The sequence below is a fragment of the Salmo trutta genome, chromosome 21 (genome assembly GCF_901001165.1).
Source record: "Salmo trutta chromosome 21, fSalTru1.1, whole genome shotgun sequence".
NCBI lineage: Eukaryota > Metazoa > Chordata > Actinopteri > Salmoniformes > Salmonidae > Salmo > Salmo trutta.
The window spans coordinates 9822481-9839969 of record NC_042977.1 but is presented as its reverse complement, the minus strand read 5'-3'; the positions used below and the strand labels follow the sequence as shown (position 1 = coordinate 9839969).

At 41.2% G+C, this 17489-nt stretch overlaps 1 protein-coding gene across 1 annotated transcript; it reads left to right on the top strand.

The window, feature by feature from the left end:
- Positions 1-16612, top strand: hsd17b7 (hydroxysteroid (17-beta) dehydrogenase 7). Its single transcript, XM_029704143.1, has 9 exons — positions 1-166; positions 740-943; positions 3002-3094; positions 7919-8033; positions 14107-14301; positions 14975-15079; positions 15210-15266; positions 15768-15866; positions 16318-16612. The coding sequence occupies exons 1-9, from the start codon at positions 132-134 to the stop codon at positions 16450-16452; spliced, it is 1038 nt and encodes a 345-aa protein (XP_029560003.1). The 5' UTR covers positions 1-131; the 3' UTR covers positions 16453-16612.
- Positions 16613-17489: the final 877 nt, after the last annotated feature.

Sequence of the window (17489 nt, the reverse complement as noted above, 5' to 3'; positions counted from 1 at the left end):
CACCATGTAGCCGTGTCTGCATAGGCTATCGTTGTGTTCATAACATCGGACCAGAGTGTTGTACATCGATAGTATTCTTTTCTGTTATCTTTTAACTTTCACCAGTTTCCTACAATTGAAGAAGAGCCATCATGGAGAAAGTGATTTTAGTGACCGGCGCGAACAGGTAGGCAACGTACATTATTCATAAATAGGCTGACTGTCACTGCAGTTAATCTTGTCCAGGCTACTTGATGGGATAGGATAACGTTATTAATGCGATACAATGTCGCCAATCACTGCCTGTCGGGGAATTAATGTGTTTGAAAAAAAGTTAAGCTAAGCATTTGAAACAACGTTTCAAATGAAGAACCACTTGACGCAATATGGCGTTGTAACGTCATATTGTGGCAAATGTAGGCTACATGTTGATAAAGTTGCTGTTAGTGGAAATACTGCCATGTTACATTCACATGTCTCACTTGTAATGAAGCTATTGCGCTAATAGCCAAGTTACTCTCTGCTCTATCTCAAGCCAGCTTGTTGTCATCTAGTCTGACTAATCCATAAACTGACTATGATTCACTGATTGTCCACTGACAGTGTAATAACAGTTGACCTATAGAATTAAAATAAGCGTGTGTGTGTGCGTGCAATGCAACGCATGTGTACATGAGGACGTTTGTGTCCTACTCCTACGGTATATGTCATCTCCTACGGTATATGTCATCTCCTATCTATGACCTCTCCATCTCCACAGTGGCATCGGCCTAGCCCTGTGTGAGCGGCTGCTCTGTGAGGACAGTCGGCTGCAGCTGTGTCTGGCCTGCAGGAACATGCAGAGGGCTGAGGCGGCCCGCTCCGCTCTGCTGACCTCTCACCCCGACGCCCACATAGACCTGCTGCACCTGGATGTAGGCTCTGTCCGCTCGGTTCTCCACGCCGCTCACAAGGTCAAGGCTAGGTATAGACCGTCAGACCATTACCCTGTTAACTCCTCACACACACTTACACACACATACCGTACACACACTAGTGGAGGCTCCTCATAGGAGGAAGGGGAGGACCATCCTACTCAGTGAATTTCAGAAAAATGTAAAAAGTTATGCTTTTTAGATAACTATACAAAGTATTTTCACATCACCCAATAACTGACAAAAACACACTGTTTCGCAATGAAGTTTTACAGTAGCCTCAACAGCACTCTCTGGGGTAGCGCTCTCTGGGGTAGCACCGTGGTGTATCCGAAGGACAGCTATTTTCCATCCTCCTCTGAGCACATTGACTTCGATACAAAACATTTTAGGCTCATGATTCTTACCCTCTTCCATAGACTTACACAGTAATTATGACAACTTCCAGAGGATGTCCTCCAACCTATCCAGAGCTTTTGCAGCATGAACTGACATGTTGCCCACCCAATCAAAGGATCAGATAATTAAACTAGTACTGAAAGCATAAGCTACAGTTAGCTAGCAGTGCATAAAATGTTGTGAGTAGTTGACTCAAAGACAGAGAAAAACAATAGTTGAACAGTGTTGAACAAATTAATGTCTTCAAAAATTAAGAAGAGAGAGAGCAAGAGATATTTTGTGGTATTCCTCTCAAACAGAGAGGAATGCTATTTATGTTAGCTAGCTGGCTAAGGCTATCTAACACTGGTACTCTTCCAAGTCAAGGTAAGCTTTCGGTTGTATTAATTTATTGCCACTGGGCCCACAGGTGTAACTGCTAAACTGCTTGCTGTACACTGTACTGCATGATTGTAGCTGGTTTACTAACGTGTTAGTTCTAGTAGCTATGTTGACTTTAGCTAATATAGTGACAATGATGTAGGCTGTGTGTAGTGGTTATGGTATTGATAAGATAATTATTTAATAAAGGTAAATTAATCAATAAACCATGAATTATTAGTCATGTAGCATGGTTAATGAATAATCAATGTAATGAACGATTAGTCCGATTAGTCCCAGAAAGTCTAGTAGAGGCTGGAGAGGGATAGTGTGCCCAAGAGAGAAGAGGACATGTGGTTCAGGGAGTAAACTTCAAGGTTGTCCTAATCTTGAGGGAAAGAAACAGGCAGAGCTGGATAGTGATAAACATTGTGGGAAGTCAAAGGGGAGATGCAGTTCACCAACAGTTTGTGTAAATGCATTTGCGTAAGTAAGGAAGAAACTATATAATGAATGTTTTGTTATCTTGACCTCAGAACGTTCTCATGAATAAAGCCGAATGAACCTTTTGCAGAAAGCTGAGTCCTTGCCTAATTATTTAACCCATTGTTTTACAAACCTTGGGAATTAGTCAAGGCTTATTGATTGTTGATTATTATCATTAAGATATACAATTCCTACATCAGGTATGAAGGTTTGGCTTGGAAAGGTTTTTTCGCCTAGTCACAGGCAGCTGTTATGTTGTGCACTGAAGTCCACAAGCGAAGGGAAAAGGTGAGAGGAGGAGAGCACGTTGAAATACCTTTCTTAAATGGAAGCAAACTGAATGAAAATGGGATAAACCTACCAGAATATTCTAGATCAGCTAGATGCAGGCAAAAGTGTGCAAGGTGGTATTGAATGTGTCACTGTCTGTCACCTTGATTACTAAAATTTTGTCTCTCGACATGTGCACCTGCATCAAACTTTCATTCGTAGGCTAGGTTGTAGAAACCTCATGATGGGTGAAGGGAAAATTCAAGTATCATGTAGTAGCCTACACCTATCAATGTTACATTGAGCTGGGTGAGTGTAATATGAATGACAGTCATCCAATATGCTGTAATAGAAATAAGACCATGCTCATAAAAAATATATATAATACTAAACAGCACCGACACACAAACACATCTGGATATGGGCTCTGTCCGCCATGTGGTCCGTGCTGCCACACAGTAGAAGTAATAGTCATTACCCAGTTAACCCCTCACACACATACATATAGACACACACACACACAAATGCATACGTACTTTACATCCTTTTCAATGTGACATCAATAAATACTTTTGCTAATACTCATTCCACAGGTACAACAGACTGGACTACCTATACCTTAATGCTGGGATCATGCCAAATCCACAGATTGACATCAAAGCCTTTTTCAAGGGCCTATTTTCTAGGTAAGGTAATCGCCTTCAAGCCGTACTCTACTCAAACAACACGCACCATTTCATTTCTCAAGGAACCACTGCAGTTCCTCAAGGAACCATTTCTAGTCAATGGTTCATATTTGCACCTTCGGTTATTTGAGGGGTTCTTGGAGTAACCTTTAATGGTTCAATGTAGCAACAGGTTCCTGGAGGAACCTTGGGGTGGAGGTGTGGCTTAGTAGGGGCGTGGTTTTAAGAGATCTTTTTTGGAAACCTGTTAGAGTAAATGTCATTACTGTTCATTTGTTGTGTTGTCATCAAATTGTATTGGTCACATACACATGGTTAGCAGATGTTAATGCGAGTTGTTCGGTTCTAATTCTCAGAGTAAAAACTCAGAGGACATTTATGAAAGCTTAACCAAGTTTATTCTGCCCCAGGTCAAAACAGCTGCATTCCGACAAAAACATTTTCACACAAGCACTGATATTTAACCGTTCCTCATAGGCTGAGTCTCCTCCTACCCATCTGTACAAACATCATTCTTTAATGCTATGCAGGACACTAGTGATACGGGCATAAACTTTTTTATTTCTCCCTTTATTTGACCTGACCTCAACCCCCCTCCATCACTAATCAATGGCTCTCTCTCCTTATTAATGCCTGCCACATGTAATCACTTCCCTGCACTCAACACATTCCAAGCTTAGTTGCACACATGATATACCTTCCTCCTATAACCATTAACTTCTGGTGTAGACCCTCTAAACCTCAGCACTCCATCCGTGACATGAATAAGTATATTTCATATTCTCAGAACCCAACAGAGTGTAGAGAAATGCTTGTGCTTCTAGTTCCAACAGTGCAGTAATATCTAACAAGTAATCTAACAATTCCCCAACAACTACCTAATACACACAAATCTAAAGGGGTGAATGAGAATATGTACATATAAATATAGGGATGAGCGATGGCCGAGTGGCACAGGCAAGGTGCAATAGATGGTATAAAATACAGTATATACATATGATATGAGTAATGTTTTATAACTCGTTTTCAACCACTCCACAAATTTCTTGTTAACAAACTATAGTTTTGGCAAGTCGGTTAGGACATCTACTTTGTGCATGACACAAGTCATTTTTCCAACAATTGTTTACAGACAGATTATTTCACTTAAAATTCACTGCATCACAATTCCAGTGGGTCAGAAGTTTACATACACTAAGTTGACTGTGCCTTTAAACAGCTTGGGAAATTCCAGAAAAGGATGTCATGGCTTTAGAAGCTTCTAATAGGTTAATTGACATAATTTGAGTCAATTGGAGGTGTACCTGTGGATGTATTTCAATGCCTACCTTCAAACTCAGTGCCTCTTTTCTTGACATCATGGGAAAATCAAAAGAAATCAGCCAAGACCTTAATAATTGTAGACCTCCACAAGTCTGGTTTATCCTTGGGAGCAATTTCCAAACGCCTGAAGGTACCACGTTCATCTGTACAACAATAGTACGCAAGTATAAACACCATGGGACCACGCAGCTGTCATACCGCTCAGAAAGGAGACATGTTCTGTCTCCTAGAGACGAACGTACTTTGGTGCGAAAAGTGCAAATCAATCCCAGAACAACAGCAAAGGACCTTGTGAAGATGCTGGAGGAAACGGGTACAAAAGTATCTATATCCACACTAAAACGAGTCCTATATTGAAATAACCTGAAAGGCCACTCAGCAAGGAAGAAGCCACTGCTCCAAAACCGCCATAAAAAAGCCAGACTACGGTTTGCAACTGCACATGTGGACAAAGATTGTACTTTTTGGAGAAATGTCCTCTGGTCTGATGAAACAAAGAGAGGACTGTTTGGCCATAATGACCATAGTTATGTTTGGAGGAAAAAGGGGGAGGCTTGCAAGCCGAAGAACACCATCCCAACCGCGAAGCACGGGGGTGGCAGCATCATGTTGTGGGGGTGCTTTGCTGCAGGAGGGACTGGTGCACTTCACAAAATAGATGGTGTCATGAGGAAGGAAAATTATGTGGATATATTGAATCAACATCTCAAGACATCAGTCAGGAAGTTAAAGCTTGGTCGCAAATGTGTCTTCCAAATGGACAATGACCCCAAGCATACTTCCAAAGTTGTGGCAAAATGGCTTAAGGACAACAAAGTCAAGGTATTGGAGTGGCCATCACAAAGCCCTGACCTCATTCCTATAGAACATTTGTGGGCAGAACTGAAAAAGTGTGTGTGAGCAAGGAGGCCTACAAACCTGACTCAGTTACACCAGCTCTGTCAGGGGGAATGGGCCAAAATTCACCCAACTTATTGTGGGAAGCTTGTGGAAGGCTACCCAAAACGTTTGACCCAAGTTAAACAATTTATAGGCAATGCTACCAAATACTAATTGAGTGTATGTAAACTTCTGACCCACTGGGAATGTGATGAAAGAAATAAAAGCTGAAATAAATCTCTCAACTATTATTTTGACATTTCACATTCTTAAAATAAAGTGGTGATCCTAACTGACCTAAGACAGGGAATTTTTACTTGGATTAAAAGTCAGGAATTGTGAAAAACTGAGTTTAAATGTATTTGGCTAAGGTGTATATAAACTTCTGATTTCAACTGTATGTATCATCATTAAAGTGGCATTATTTAAAGTGGCATTGTTTTAAAGTGACTAGTTATTCATTTATTAAAGTGGCCAGTGATTGGGTTTCCATGTAGGCTGCAGCCTCTGAGTTAGTGATTGCTGTTTAGCAGTCTGATGGCCTTGAGATAGAAACTGTTTTTCAGTCTCTCGGTCCCAGCATTGATGCACCTGTACTAGAGGTTGACCGATGATGACTTTTGAACGCCGATACCGATTTATTGGAGGACCAAAAAAGCCCGATACCGATTAAATCGGCTGAATTAAAAAAAAATATATAATAATATATATTTGTAATAATGACAATTACAACAATACTGGATGAACACTTTTAGTTTAACTTAATATAACACATGAATAAAAATCTATTTAGTCTCATAAATAATGAAACATGTTCAATTTGGTTTAAATAATGCAGAAACACAGTGTTGGAGAAGAAAGTAAAAGTGCAATATGTGCCATGTAAAAAAGCTAACATTTAAGTTCCTTGCTCAGTACATGAGAACATATGAAAGCTGGTGGTTCCTTTTAACATGAGTCTTCAATATTCCCAGGTAAGAAGTTTTAGGTTGTAGTTATTATAGGAATTATACAACTATTTCTCTCTATACCATTTGTATTTCATATACCTTTGACTATTGGATGTTCTTATAGGCACTATAGTATTGCCAACCTAATCTCAGGAGTTGATATGCTTGAAGTCATAAACAGCGCTGTGCTTCAAGCATTGCGAAGTTCTGCTGGCAAACGCAGGAAAGTGCTGTTTGAATGAATGCTTATGAGCCTGCTGCTGCCTACCACCGCTCAGTCAGACTGCTCTATCAAATATCAAATCATAGACTTAATTATAATATAATAAACACACAAACACGAGCCTTAGGTCATTAATATGGTCAAATCTGGAAACTATAATTTCGAAAACAAAACGTTTATTCTTTCAGTGAAATACGTAACCGTTCTGTATTTTATCAAACGGGTGGCATCCATAAGTCTAAATATTGCTTTTACATTGCACCACCTTCAATGTTATGTCATAATTATGTAAAATTCTGGCAAATTATGGTCTTTGTTAGGAAGAAATGGTCTTCATACAGTTCGCAACGAGCCAGGCAGCCCAAACTGCTGCATATACCCTGACTCTGCTTGCACAGAACGCAAGAGAAGTAACACAATTTCCCTAGTTAATATTGCCTGCGAACATGAATTTCTTTTAACTAAATATGCAGGTTTAAAAAGTATATACTTGTGTATTGATTTTAAGAAAGGCGTTGATGTTTATGGTTAGGTACATTGGTGCAACGACAGTGCTTTTTTTCGCGAACGCGCTTGTTAAATCATCACCCGTTTGGCGAAGTAGGCTGTGATTCGATGATAAATTAACAGGCACCGCGGTTTTGTAGTTTCAATGAGGCTAACAGAGGTGTATGAGTTCCTCATGAGCCTATGCAAATCCCGAAGTTGGAGTAGTTACCACTTTATAAGGTTCTTTGGGCTCCTGAGTGGCGCAGTGGTCTAAGGCACTACATCTTAGTGCTAGAGGCGTCACTGCAGACCCTGGTTCGATTCCAGGCTCAAAACCGTCCATGATTAGGAGTCCCATATGGTGGCGCACAATTGGCCCAGCGTCATTAGGGTTTGGCTGGGGTAGGCCTTCATTGTAAATAAGAATTTGTTCTTAACTGACTTGCCTAGTTAAATAAAATAAATACTTTTTCAGGCTATGTGTAATCAGAAATGTTAATATTATATTTTAATATGTAATCTGCTTAAATATTCAAGGAAAGTTTACATTTGCAGTGTAAAAACTTAACATAATGAAAAGGAATGACATTTACCCTAACGGGTGGCCAAAAAGCCACATCTCCAATCTGATAGGCTGCCATGTCTACAATCATTTATTAAAAAAGTTCCAAATTTAACCCATCCCATCACGAAAGTTTCTGGTTTTAAACTTTACACAGGGGTTTCTCAAAGATCCTTTTCAGAGGGGTTCCTCAAGGAACCTTTTTGAACTGGAAAGGTTCCACCAGTGTGGCAAGGTTCTTCCAGGCACCTTTACTTCTCTCACAACTAGACTCCAAGCACAAATCAGTTTCCATTTGACCCCCTGAAAAAGTTTGAACTTAACCCTTCAGATATATATGTCTAGTAAGTGTTTAGCGTTGTCCAGTGCTCTGATGTGATGTCATCTTTGTGCTGCAGCAACGTCGTGAAAATGTTTGCCACAGCAGAGGGCCTCCTTACCCAGCAGGACCGTGTCAACAAAGACGGACTACAGGAAGTTTTCGCCACAAACCTCTTTGGACACTTTGTGCTGGTGAGTCACTTATCTTATTTTATCCTTTCATATCATAATGTTTCTCAACACAGAGAGGTTTGTCTCAAATGGAAACAGACCCTGGAAATTAAAACATAAGCTGGTTAGGGCCAGGTGTTTTTTTTTACCTACGTAACCTGACCCAGGCCCCTGTTACAACTAAGGGATAGGGCCTGGAGTTTTCCTTGGTCAGGTTTCATGGTCACATGGTGAGGAAAAACGTAGTGGTGGGCTGAACTCACTGATTTCGCCTCGCTTTTCCATGTCCTTATTAAGAAATGATAGAAGCCATAACGAGAGTTGTCTTGAGGCTGTGGTATGATGTAGGTGTGTTATGTTGGTTGTGTTCCTCTTTACTCACCATAGTTGAAATATCCCATACAGCCACTTTACTTTCAACAAGGGATTGGGTGACTAATGGCTTTGCAAATGCCGGGTCACGTGCCGATGTGCTCCTAATCAATTATATTTATTTGGGGGTGCTGCCAAGTAGCAGTCTCGTAGTAGGCATGTGGGCACGATTGAAAGCCAACCCAAGGAAAACTGACGTCTGGGATTCCTTAAATCTCACAAAACTATTTTGGGGAAAAAACTGACATTATGACTCAAGTTCTCCCACTTATACTTTTTTGGGTCAATTTTAGGACTACTATTGATGCCACATAGGCCATTTTCAAGCAGATAGTTGTATTTTGAGTTGGCCCCTTTTTAAAGGAAAACCACAAAGGTATTGGAAACTTTAAAAACTCATCTACTTTTCAAAACCACAGGGAAAATGATACCCAGCTCACTGTAACAGGTAGTAACCTCTAGAGACTCATGCCATTAACTATTAAACGTTTGTTTCTATCTTGTCCATTTTGTTTCCATGCTGTACCGTCCATGCACCCTACTTTGATGACAGGCAAGGACTGGAATTCAATCAAACCAGGCATTCATTAGCAATGTTTACTTTCATGTACTTTTTCATAGTTCTTGGGGTAATTTCACTCATCATATTTCTTGATTTCCCCATTGAAAATGTATTTTATTCATTTTCCACAAGACACAAAGACAAATGGACAAAAAAAGATAAGAAAAAGTCAAGTCAAAATTAAACCTAACGTATATGAGAGAGTAATCTTACCTGTCCAGGTCTCCAGACGAACATTTTCCAAGTTTTTCAGTTTTTGACACCAGCCCATGATTTGGTCGCACACAATTATTTTGCAGCGTCACTCAATAGAAACAAATTGGCATCATTACTGAGATGGTAATAGGGCTGTGGCAGTCATTACATTTTGTCAGCCGGTGATTGCCATGCAAATAGCTGCCAATCTCACGGTAATTAACTGTTAATTAACATAAACACATTTAGCATCTCCTGGCTTTCACGCATAGCCTACAAGCCATTGATGCGGACCTTAGGAACGTCTACATTTAAAAAAATAAAGTCTAATAAATCCATTTAATATAGCCCACACCATCACAATAAATATATTATTTATTTTAGGCAGGTCTAAAGAAACATGATAAACTCAGCAAAAAAATAAACGTCCTCACTGTCAACTGCGTTTATTTTCAGCAAACTTAACATGTGTAAATATTTGTATGAACATAACAAGATTCAACAACTGAGACATAAACTGAACAAGTTCCACAGACATGTGACTAACAGAATGGAAAAATATGTCCCTGAACAAAGGGGGGTCAAAATCAAAAGTAATAGTCAGTATCTGGTGTGGCCACCAGCTGCATTAAGTACTGCAGTGCATCTCCTCCTCATGGACTGCACCAGGTTTGCCAGTTCTTGCTGTGAGATGTTACCCCACTCTTCCACCAAGGCACCTGCAAGTTCCCGAACATTTCTGGGGGAATGGCCCTAGCCCTCACCCTCCGATCCAACAGGTCCCAGACGTGCTCAATGGGATTGAGATCCGGGCTCTTCGCTGGCCATGGCAGAACACTGACATTCCTGTCTTGCAGGAAATCACACACAGAACAAGCAGTACGGCTGGTGGCATTGTCATGCTAGAGGGTCATGACAGGATGAGCCTGCAGGAAGGGTACCACATGAGGGAGGAGGATGTCTTCCCTGTAACGCACAGCATTGAGGTTGCCTGCAATGACAACAAGCTCAGTCCGATGATGCTGTGACACACCGCCCCAGACCATGACGGACCCTCCACCTCCAAATCGATCCCGCTCCAGAGTACAGGTCTCGGTGTAACGCTCATTCCTTCAACGATAAACGCGAATCCGGCCATTACCCCTGGTGAGACAAAACCGCGACTCGTCAGTGAAGAGCACTTTTTGCCAGTCCTGTCTGGTCCAGCAACGGTGGGTTTGTGCCCATAGGTGACGTTGTTGGCGGAGATGTCTGGCGAGGCCCTGCCTTACAACAGACCTCTCTCAGCCTATTGCGGACAGTCTGAGCACTGATGTAGGGATTGTGCATTCCTGTTGTAACTCAGGCAGTTGTTGTTGCCATCCTGTATCTTTCTTTTGATGTTTTTCAGAGTCAGTAGAAAGGCCTCTTTAGTGTCCTAAGTTTTCATAACTGTGACCTTAATTGCCTACCGTCTGTAAGCTGTTAGTGTCTTAACGACCGTTCCACAGGTGCATGTTCATTAATTGTTTATGGTTCATTGAACAAGCATGGGAAAACGGTGTTTTTAACCCTTTACAATGAAGATCTGTGGTTATTTTGATTTTTACGAAATATCTTTGAAAGACAGTGTACTGAAAAAGGGACTTTTATTTTTTTGCTGATTTTTATAAGGAAAATGTAGAAGAATAGCATATGAAGAACAGAATAGCATATTCTGAGTTGTCCTTATGTTAGGCGCTGAGCTGGCTATGCCATATGGCTATGGGCTACAAAAGTTCATTTAGGAGACAAAATTTGTTTAGAATTCTGTGGCATTATTTTATGTTATTTTATAGTATGAAGAATAGGCCTACAATTGCACATACAGTGCAATCGGAAAGTATTCAGACCCCTTGACTTTTTCCACATTTTGTTATGTTACAGCCTTATTCTAAAATTTAAATCAAAAATCCTCAACTGTGGGACCTTATATAGACAGTTGTGTGCCTTTCCAAATCATACCCAATCAATTGAATTTACCACAGGTGGACTCCAATCAAGTTGTATAAACATTTCAAGGATGATCAATGGAAACAGGATGCACCGGAGCTCAATTTGTCTCATAGCAAAGGGTCTGAATACTTCCGTGAATAAAGTATTTTAGTTTTTTACTTTTAATACATTTGCAAACATTTCTTTAAAGCTTTGTCATGAAGGGGTATTGTGTGTAGATTGATGATAAACATTTTTTAAATCAATTTTAGAATAAGTCAAGCAGTCTGAATAATTTCTGAATGCACTGTACACTATACACTATATGTATACTGTACACTATACCCATTTCACGAAGCTCCTGACAAACAGTTATTGTGCTGACGTTGCTTCTAGAGGCAGTTCGTGAGTGCTGCAACCGAGTTTATACACCTGTCAGTAACAGGTGTGGCTGAAATAGCCGAATCCACTAATTTGATGGGGTGTCCACATAATTAGTGGATTCGGCTATTTCAGGCACACCCTTTGCTGACAGGTGTATAAACTCGAGTAGGCTACCATGTCATTTGTTGTATTAAAAAATATTCTGCTAATGTCTCAAGTCATAGAAAATGTAGTAGAATTGCATGAAATGTGTTTAAAAGGACACATTTTTCCCATGCAAAGAAAGAAGAAATATATCTGATATCGCCTAGGTCTACGCTATACGCGCTCAGCCATGCATTGAACGTTTTCTTTCAAACAGTGATTGAGTTCTATTATTAGCCTAAATTATGACTATCCAATCTACTCATCACATTATGAATAGTAGGCTATCTTACATAAGTCTGCGAATGCCATGATGCATGGAATGCTTTATTATAAAGGTGCATTTTTATTGTAAAAATTTGCTTCCCAAAACTTGAAACTCACACGCCGCCTGCAGTGCCTTCGGTTCTTGGGTATGACGCTACAAGCTTGGCACACCTGTATTTGGGGACTTTCTCAGGTTGGATGGGGAGTGTAGCTGCACAGCTATTTTCAGGTCTCTGGAGCAGGTTTTCATCAAGGCTTCCTTTGTTCTTTGCTCTGTTCATCTTTGCCTCGATCCTGACTAGTCTTCCAGTCCCTGCCACTGAAAAACACCCCTACAGCATGATGCTGCCACCACCATGCTTCACCGTATGCCAGGTTTCATCCAGATGTGACACTTGGCATTCAGGCCAAAGAGTTCAATCTTGGTTTCCCATGGTCTGAGAGTCTTTAGGTGCCTTTTGGCAAACTCCAAGCGGGCTGTCATGTGCCTTTTTTACTGAGCAGTGGCTTCCATCTGGCCACCCTACCATTGGTGGAGTGCTGCAGAGATGGTTGATTGGTGGAGTGTTGCAGAGATGGTTGTCCTTCTGGAAGGTTCTCCCATCTCCACAGAGGAACTCTAGAGCACTGTCAGAGTGACCATCAGGTTCTTGGTCACTTCCCTGACCAAGGCCCTTCTCCCCAGATTGCTCAATTTGGCTGAGCGGACAGCTCTAGGAAGAGTCTTGGTGGTTACAAACTTCTTCCGTTTAAGAATGATGGAGGCCACTGTGTTCTTGGGGACCTTCAATGCAGCAGACATTTTTTGGTACCCTTCCCCAGACCTGTGCCTCAACACAATCCTATCTCGGCGCTCTACAGACAATTCCTTCAACCTCATGGCTTGGTTTTTGCTCTGACATGCATTGTCAACAGTGGGAACTTACATAGACAGGTGTGCCTTTCCAAATCATGTCCAATCAATTGACTTTACCACAGGTGGACTCCAATCAAGCAGTAAAAACATATCTATTTATTTAATCAATTTTAGAATAAGGTTATAACGTAATAAAATGTGGAAAAAGTCAAGGGGTCTGAATGCACTGTATATGTATGCCAGGTAGGCTACACCGGTTGTAAAGTGGATTAATGTGCTTAATTTTAAGAATTGAGCCGTAAATATAACAGCATGTGAAAGCTGGAATCCTCTTTTAAATAGTGGTCAGTCAAAACTCATCATTAGCGACTGGCAGTTAGCAAGTTTGGTAGGCTACTAATGACCATCAGCGCCATCCGAGCGTAGTTTTAGAGAAGCCTAGTTACCGTGATTAAACGGTCAGGTCATGACACATGACCGCCAGTGTGGCGGTAATAGAGTCACCATAACATCTCATGTTTTCAACCTAATCCAGTGATTGTCGACAATTAGGCTATTGTTAAATTTTACTGTTAAAATTTGGCTCCAGAATTTTATGATTTTTTCCCTTTGTTCAATAGAGATTAATCTTTATGTGCACTAATATCATATACAAGTTTATTTTGGGGTAATTCACCACCTGAGTAAGTGGAAACCCAAAACACATTAGCTAGATCACTAACTAAATATAAAACCTACTGCTAGTAGCCATAATGAATTTAACTAGCGCTTGTATTTCGTCTTGCTACGCCCTCCTGTGGGTGCTAGCAAGCAAGCTAGATAGTGCTAGGTATCAACAGCCAATCCTGTAGGGGCTGGAAGCTATAGGGAACTTCGATTGTTCAATAGTGCCGCGATATCAGAGTATTTGCATAAAGTTAAGCTTTCCCGCACTGTTCACACTCCTTTGCTCATGCTCGCATCACCTAATGGTCCCCCTGTTTTCCCCGCAATTGGATTTTTAAATGTTATACAATCAGAACACTTTTTTTCGTCTTCTTCCGGAGCATTTTTTACTCTGGGAAAGTAGTGGCTCGCTCGACACAGCAGCAGGCCCCAGCAAAACAGGTACAGGGGCCGGACGGAGACTTTCATTACAGGAATAATGAGAATTTACTGTTTGACCAAGTCATGGTTTTAGCCTCCTAAAAAATAGGACGTTTTGAGTGAGGTGAGCATGTACAATGCGTAGCTCGCACCAATGCGGTGTCAAAGGGTCGCATAATACGATGAAATGGTCGCAGTCCGGAGCCCTGCTGTCTCATTGGTCCAGGTTATCTGTCCCTTCAAACATTGTCATACTTTCCATCTCTATGTTCCAGGTCAGGGAGCTAGACTCTATCCTTTGCCAGGCTGGCCAGACCTCCCGGGTAGTGTGGACTTCGTCCAGCAATGCCAGACGCTCGGCCTTCAGTCTAGAAGATGTCCAGCACAGACTGGGGACCGAGCCCTACGCGTCCTCCAAGTATGCCTCCGACCTCATCAGCCTTGCCCTCAACAGACACAACAACAGCCAGGTGAGCCAAAATGTTCACTCAGTTACACAGTGCAGTATTGGGCTATGAGCCACTGGTGGGTTGTGGCAGATCCATTTTGGATCCTTGCAAGATACGTGTACTAGGTTAGGTACACACTCATTCAGTTGCACATGGCTGTGTTTGCCTAAAGGCTTTATCATATTCCAAATGTTGCACGCGTACACACAGCAGTGTTCTAGAATATTGGATCGTTGCCTTTCATACTTTTCACATTCTCAGAGCAACTCAAGCAATTTCTCCAACTGTCAACACGTTCAAATGAATAGAGGATGCGTACCGGAGTCGCATTGGTTGGGAATTGTGGGAGGTACGCGTTCGGGCTGTGCGTCCCCCACGCATGGTGGTCTCAAGAGAAGCGTAGCTATGTCACAATGGGACGCGGGAATATCACGTCTCAGTGTCTGTGGACTACGGTTTACCCTTAATCATAATTCAGGAGCAACTGGTGGGTCCATTCTGGGTCCTAGCCTGGTTAGAGACTGGATTGTCTATGCTAGATCCTAATGGACTTGTGAATGCTGCCCTCTCTCTTTGTTCATAATGTCAAGTTGCATGACATTTTATATTTAGTAAAACTCTACCTCAAAAGTCAGTACATGTATTGGCTAATCAATAATGATACCTTTTTTTTTTTTTTTTACACGATTGACAGGGGCTGTATTCATCAGTGATTTGTCCAGGGCTGGTGATGACCAATCTTACCTATGGCATCCTCCCCTCCTTCTTCTGGACCCTCATCATGCCCATCATGTATCTTGTAAGTTGGTTTTACTCATTAGTCTTCTTTTACTGTTTTGACATAATTTTTTGTGGTCTTGTGATTTAATCCGGAAATTCAAATTTGTACAACTTGTACTGTTACTTAACGTGTTTGTCTTTATGAACAGATAAGAATCTTCACCAACACGTTCACACTGACACCGTACAATGGAGCTGGAGCATTGGTACGTCTCTCAGAAACCAATCTAAACAGTTCAGATGTGTATTATTTACATATTATACATATTTATGGGCTGGTTTCCCAGACGCGGATGAAAAGCTTATTCCTGGACTAAAAAGCATAACCTGTGTCCGGGTAACCTAACGTGTATTGTCTTTTTTTTTAATGTAATGTTACCGTCAATTAACTTGTTTTTACATTCTGCATCTTTGATCTGTTTTGGCAATTATTGGATATTTTACAGCATAAGAATATTTAAATATGAAATCAGTATTTTCTTAGTGTTTTACAGTTAATTACAACTGCGTCCTTACAACAAACATCGCGGCATATTCATAGTATTACTGCATTATCACTCTAGCCATGCTTATCTGATGGTTTTTGTGTGTTTATCCGGAAGATGCTTTTACGTTTGAAAATGTCACTCTCAACAGCTTGAAATGTTTTGATAATACATCCTTTGAGTCATATTTCAAAATCTGATATGTCATCCTGCCTTTAATAGCACTCGCTGTTTCTGAAAAAACCAGAGTCCCTGGATCCGAGGGCAAAGTATCACAGTTTGACGTCAGGCATGGGGAGCAACTACACGCAGCCTCGACAAGTGAGTGTGTCTTTCACGGTCCTCATTTAATCATATTCCCCACCAAATGTTATTCAATAGACAGTAAGCAAACACTATAGAAAGCTAGGCTCCAAGATAAACATCTGTAATAAAGTTGTGAACAGATTCTATATTACTGTTTCGGTCTGATAGGGTTGTTCTAGCTTTAGGGGCGGTGGGTTGCCTAGCGGTTAAAGCGTTGGGCTAGTAACCGAAAGGTTGCTAGATCGAATCCCCGAGCTGACAAGGTAAAAATCTGTCGTTCTGGCCCTGAACAAAGGCAGTTAACCCACTGTTCCTAGGCTGTCCTTGTAAATAAGAATTTATTCTTAACTGACTTGCCTAGTTAAATAAATAGGTTTACAAGGGGTTTTAAGTCAATGTTATTTGATAGAAAAAAGTATTTTTCTCATGCCTTTTTCTCATGACTTTGGTGTTTTCTGTTTTTTAGATGGACATCGATGACGACATGTCAGAAGCCCTGTATGTGAAACTGCTGGAAATGGAAAAAGCTGCTCGTAAGAGATTGAAAGAAGAGGATGACAATAAACAAGCCTACAAAAAGTACCTCAACCAGACAGAGTAGCCGTATACACGGCTATTCTCCTAGTTTAGGCCTAATCACTCAACTTTTATTATATAGCATTTAATCTACAGTGCCTTCGGAAAGTACTCAGACCGTTTGACTTTTTACACATTTTGTTACGGCCTTATTCTAAAGTGGATTAAATAAATAAAAAAATCCTCAGCAATCTACACACCATAACGACAAAGTGAAAACAGATTTTTTTGAATTGTTTGCAAATGTATTACAAAATAAAAACAAATACCCTTCAGACCCTTTGCTATGTGACTCAAAATTGAACTCCAGTGCATCCTGTTTCCATTGATAATCCTTGAGATTTCTACAACTTGATTGGAGTCCGCCTGTGGTAAATTCAATTGATTGGACATGATTTGGAAAGGCACAGACCTGTCTGTCTATACAAGGTCCCACAGTTGACAGTGCATGTCAGAGCAAAAACCAAGCCATGAGGTTAAAGGAATTGTCTGTAGAGCTCCGAGACAGGATTGTGTCAAGGCACAGATCTGGGGAAGGGTACCAAAACATTTCTGTAGCATTGAAGGTCCCCAAGAACACAGTGGCCTCCATCATTCTTAAATAGAAAAAGTTTGAAACCACCAAGACTCTTCCTAGAGCTGGCTGCCCGGCCAAACTGAGCAATAGGGGGAGAATGGCCTTGGTCAGGGAGGTGACCAAGAACCTGATGGTCACTCTGATACAGCTCTAGAGTTCCTCTGTGGAGATGGGAGAACCTTCCAGAAGGACAACCATCTCTGCAGCACTCCACCAATCAGGCCTTGATGGTAGAGTGCCCAGACGGAAGCCACTCCTCAGTAAAAGGCACATGACAGCCCGCTTTGAGTTTGCCAAATGGCACCTAAAGACTCTCAGAACATGAGAAACATGATTCTCTGGTCTGATGAAACTAAGATTGAACTCTTTGGCCTGAATACCAAACGTTACGTCTGGAGGAAACCTGGCACCATCCCTACGGTGAAGCGTGGTAGCAGCATCATGCTGTGGGGATGTTTTTCAGCGGCAGGGAATGGGAGACTAGT

Excerpts from the sequence above, each read along its gene's own strand:
- hsd17b7 (XM_029704143.1), top strand. The coding sequence starts at position 132 with ATGGAGAAAGTGATTTTAGTGACCGGCGCGAACAG. Across the intron at positions 14,302-14,974 it reads ACAGACACAACAACAGCCAG|GGGCTGTATTCATCAGTGAT; the intron begins GTGAGCCAAAAT and ends CACGATTGACAG. Across the intron at positions 15,867-16,317 it reads ACTACACGCAGCCTCGACAA|ATGGACATCGATGACGACAT; the intron begins GTGAGTGTGTCT and ends TCTGTTTTTTAG.